The sequence below is a fragment of the Bison bison genome, unplaced genomic scaffold (assembly GCF_000754665.1).
Source record: "Bison bison bison isolate TAMUID 2011002044 unplaced genomic scaffold, Bison_UMD1.0 scf7180017864530, whole genome shotgun sequence".
NCBI lineage: Eukaryota > Metazoa > Chordata > Mammalia > Artiodactyla > Bovidae > Bison > Bison bison.
The window spans coordinates 8,116,605-8,121,721 of record NW_011495080.1 but is presented as its reverse complement, the minus strand read 5'-3'; the positions used below and the strand labels follow the sequence as shown (position 1 = coordinate 8,121,721).

At 45.5% G+C, this 5,117-nt stretch overlaps 1 protein-coding gene across 2 annotated transcripts in view; it reads left to right on the top strand.

The window, feature by feature from the left end:
- Positions 1–6: 6 nt before the first annotated feature.
- The window catches only part of AHCYL2 (adenosylhomocysteinase-like 2), a 193,068-nt gene continuing 187,957 nt past the window's right edge, over positions 7–5,117 (top strand). For both annotated transcript variants that reach the window (XM_010831688.1, XM_010831687.1), the window contains exon 1: positions 7–433. In XM_010831688.1, the coding sequence (XP_010829990.1) occupies positions 71–433 (363 nt within the window). In that variant the 5' untranslated portion in view covers positions 7–70. The remainder of the gene's footprint in view (positions 434–5,117) is intronic.

Below are 5,117 nucleotides of genomic sequence, written 5' to 3'. Positions count from 1 at the left end.
GGAAGGGAGGCGGGAGGCGGGGCCGAGCCGGAGCTAGAGTCTGAGCCGGCGGTTGCGAGTGGGGGCGGTGATGTCGGTGCAGGTCGTGTCAGCAGCTGCTGCCGCGAAGGTGCCTGAGGTGGAGCTGAAGGACCTGAGCCCCTCCGAGGCGGAGCCGCAGCTGGGACTGAGCACAGCGGCCGTGAGCGCCATGGCCCCCCCAGCGGGTGGTGGGGACCCTGAAGCTCCAGCTCCGGCCGCGGAGCGGCCCCCAGCCCCCGGTCCGGGATCGGGCCCCGCAGCGGCTCTCAGCCCGGCCGCTGGGAAAGTGCCTCAGGCGTCGGCCATGAAGCGGAGCGACCCTCACCACCAGCATCAGAGGCACCGGGACGGCGGCGAAGCCCTGGTCAGCCCCGACGGCACCGTCACCGAGGCGCCGCGCACAGTCAAGAAGGTATTGGGGCCGGGCTGCCTCTTTCGGAGAGGGAGGGTGGTGGGGAACCGCAGATCCTCTCGGCGCGGCGGCACCACTCTCCACGCCCTCCCTTCTGATGCTGGAAGTAGAGACATCTCTTTTCCCCTTAAACCGGCTCTCTTAGAGATGCCCCCACCCGGGCCTCAGTGCTGGGGGGCGAAGACTCCAGGTGGTACGGCCGTACTTCGCTGGGAATAACATGGAGGTAGCGCCCTCCCTTACTACTTGGAATAGGCTGGGAGAGGAGAGGCACCTCGTATTACACCTTTCTGTACTCCTAACCTACTCCCGTGTGTATTTTCCAGACTGTCGGGGAGAAGACCCCGATGGTGTAGAAAAGCCTTACTGCTTCTGAGAGTTCACCCAGTAATAAGGGTTGAAAGAGCTTTGCCGTTTGGACATCTTTTCTGTAAGGAGTAGTTACCTCGCGTTGAGATCCTCAGTTGTCTGGTTTCTGTACAGCAGATGACTCTCTGCCTTTCTGTGGCCAGGCGCTTCCATCTAGCAGTACTGATGCCGTGCCCTTCATTCCACATACTGCAAGATCCTTAGGTTTTCTCTGAAAGTAGAAGGGTAATAGGGTAATGGAGAGATTCACTTCACTCTTCTCTTCAGAGGTTTGTCCTCTCAGCTCAGTAGTTGGTCACCAGGATTGTTAGACTGTGTATGAAGAGAATGATTGTTTTTATTGGTTCTTTTATTATAGTCCGTAAGTATTAGGAAGAAATGCTTCTACTTTTGGGAAAGGCGATCACTGTCAGATTTTGTCTCAGCTGCCAGCTTCTTTCAGATAGTTATGAAGAGGCAGTAGTCTCAGAACACCAAGGAGTAGATGTGCCTGAATGTTTGATATTCTCAGTATTACCCTTGCAATGACTATCTGTAGTGTCTGTCCTCTCAGAAGGCAAATCAGTACAGAGAAAAATGGCAGATATTGCAAAAACAGGTTGTGGATTATCGCTGTAATTTCTGAGGTATTATGCGAACATAGTGATATACTGGGTTTTTCGTTTTGTGAATGATTTATCAGAACAGCAAGAAAGTGATGTGAAATCTGCATTGGTTTCACTGTGCAGGACTCAGCTGAGTTGAAACCTTGTAACGAGCCTAACTGATTGTAATAGCCTCATTGTTAAGGTGTAAATCAGAGAACTCTTGCATTCTAATTACTAAAATATAGTGATAATGTCAGAAGCAAGACTAAAGGAATTTGTTTAATGATGCTTTAGGACAGTGTCTTTCTCATTTGCATTATGAAACTCATCTGGGCAGAATTATTGGGGGAAAGAGAGGCAGCATGGGCACCATGGCGTCCCTTGTGGCTCAGCTGGTAAAGAACCTGCCTGTAATGCGGGAGACCCGGGTACGATTCCTGGGTTGGGAAGATACCCTGGAGAAGGGATAGGCTTCCCACTCCAGTATTCTTGGGTTTCCCTGGTGGCTTAGCTGGTAAAGGATACACCTGCGATGCGGGAGACTTGGGTTCGATCCCTGGGTTGGGAAGATCCCCCACAGAGGGAAACAGCTACCCACCCCAATATTCTGGCCTGGAGAATTCCATGGACTGTATAGTCCATGGGGTCTCAAAGAGTTGGACATGACTGAGTGACTTTCACACATTCAAACACCACATGAGCATCAAAGCTGGTAGTACCTAGATATGAGTCTGGAAATCTGAAACATTTGTAATTGAGTTGTTTTATAACTTTGGCCAAATTCTGTGATTAAGGGTCTTTTTGTGTAAAATGTACAGATTAAATCTCAAGCGTAATAGTGTTCAACAAATTGCCTTTATTTATTTGACCTTGCCATGCAGCTTGTGGGATCTTTAGTTTACCAGGAATTGAATGCTGGGTCCTACCAGTGAAAGCTCAGAGTTCTAACCACTGGACTGCCAAGGAGTTCCCCAACAAATGGCCTCTAGAACATGGGATTTACAATGCAGCAGACCTGGGTTTGAATCCTAGTACCCCTACGAGCTAGCTTTTGGGTAATTTCTAAATTCTCTGAGTCTTAGTTGTCTCTTTTACAAAATGAGGTTACTGATATGATTGAAGGTTAGAAATATTTGTAGAGGACTTAGTGTTGAACTTGGCACATATAATAAGGGCTTAAGAAATTATAGCCATTGTTAAGAGTTGATTTTATTTTTTTCTTCCTCCAATCATGGCTTAAGTGCACCACCATGGCTTCCTTTAAAAGGTGTATACAATTCAATGGCTTCTATATAAAGCAGTCAACAACACGACAGGCCAGCATATCAGCCTGTTTTTCCTAATTCTAGATGTATTTCTTGACCATTTTCCTTGTTGCTGAACCACCTTCTTCCTGTTTTTCCAGCATTAAAATGTGGGTCCCATGATTCTAGATTTACTCAGCAGCCTCAAGGCTATGAAAGACAGGGCTGAGCTTGCCTTACAATGTTAATTGCAGCCAAAAAACAGCTTCTCCACTGGAAGTTAAACAGGCGAAGCTCTGGGCGAGGATGCAGCCCTGCGACACAACTGCAGGCATTTCTGAGCGGCTTTTAGGGGGTAGAACCTTCAACTTTCTTGACATTGAAGTAGCTCAACTAAAACAAGTGCGCGAGACTGACCTTTCTTAAAGTTGAAAGTCACCTCTCCAAGGGACTGCAGTGTGATTTTGATTTGTTGAACCTTTCTGGATTGTTTTTTTAGTTTATTTAAATAATCATTCTGACCTTCACTCCCTTCTGCTTTTATTTAATGTAGGGAGGGACTGGAGGTATTAAGGATTGAAATAGCTGCCTTTGACCATGTAATTGATGACTGTTGCTCTCCTTTTTAAACTGTCACATACAAGCTTATTTATCTTAAGCTTATTTCCCTCCACTGATGGTTTCCCTTACTCTACTTGTGTATCTGTCATTAGTTTTCTTAGTACCATTACTCTGTTCAGTCACATGAGGGAAATAAACTTTTTTATAAGAGTCAGAATTCCCAAGTGCAGCATTTAATAAGAGTGAACATATGGTGTGCAGCTTATTCAGTCCTGTCTTATCTTTGGCATCTACCTCCATCCTGTAACTTGTGGTGCTCTGGGGACAGATCTTGTCACCATGGCTATCATATATTTGTATATAATGTCTTTCTTTGTAAGTGAACTCAACAAACCAAAAATCTCTGTAAGAAGTGATCTGTGAAATAGGATGATACGGTCCACTGTGAATGCAATAGAAATATTTGAGAGGATTTCTTTCCCGTGTTCTTGAAAATGGGCTAATAGGAATGTCATACCACAGTAGAGAAAGCAATGTGAGAGAGAATTTATTTCAGAAAAGGTAAAACTTTCTGATGATAAATCTGTGAGCTTAAGAACCACAACTAGTTTGTGCTTACATCAATATCAGTAATGACCATGTTCAAGCAGATTCTTTTTTTTTTGGCAAGGGAATCTACCTTGTGCTGGCTTTGTTGCTGTCAGCAGAGAATGAGTTCAGCCATGCTAGCGCCTTCTTGTCCTGAATTCTTTAAGCTCTTTATTTGGTTAATTATGGATTACTAAAATGGAACCTTTTGGATATAGTCATGGGAATGCAAGAGCAGTTTTGTTCCTTTTGCCAGTTAGGAAAATACAGCCTTGCAGAATGTTCAGTAAGGCAGTTGGCAGATTGACCCTAATAACAGTTACCATTAATTGGCCCTTTCTTTTTTTTTTTTTCAATTGGCCCTTTCTATGCCAGGAATTGTTATCAGCATTTTTCTAATCCTGACAGCTACACAATGAGATATAAGTGGCATTATCTCCATTTCACAGATAAGGAAATGAGGTCCAGAGAAGGCAAAGTGCCTTGACCAAGGTTATACATCTAGAGGCGGGCAGAGGTAGGACTTGAAATCCCTGTTTTAAGCCTTTGTTTCCAAAGCCCATTTCTTTTTATTATGCCACACTGACTCTAACTTCTTAGTTGCTGGGTTCTGGCTTTCTCTCAGAAGTCTTTCAAAATACTCAGTGAACTCTAAGGTATGTCTCTCTGATTTAAGACTTTCAGTTCAGTTCAGTTCAGTTCAGTTGCTCAATCGTGTCCGACTCTTTGCGACCCCATGAATGGCAGCACGCCAGGCCTCCCTGTCCATCACCAGCTCCCAGAGTTTACCCAAACTCATGTCCATCGAGTTGGTGATGCCATCCAGCCACCTCATCCTCTGTCGTCCCCTTCTCCTCCTGCCCCCAATCCCTCCCAGCATCAGGGTCTTTTCCAATGAGTCAACTCTTCGCACGAGGTGGCCAAAGTATTGGAATTTCAGCTTTAGCATCAGTCCTTCCAATGAACACCCAGGACTGATCTCCTTTAGAATGGACTGGTTGGATCTCCTTGCAGTCCAAGAGACTCTCAACAGTCTTCTCCAACACCACAGTTCAAATGCATCAATTCTTCGGCGCTCAGCTTTCTTCAGAGTCCAACTCTCACATCCATACATGACCACTGGAAAAACCATAGCCTTGACGAGACGGACCTTTGTTGGCAAATAATGTCTCTGCTCTTTAATATGCTATCTAGGTTGGTCATAACTTTCCTTCCAAGGAGTAAGCATATTTTAATTTCATGGCTGCAGTCACCATCGTGCAGTGATTTTGGAGCCCCCCAAAATAAAATCTGACACTGTTTCCACTGTTTCCCCATCTATTTGCCATGAAGTGA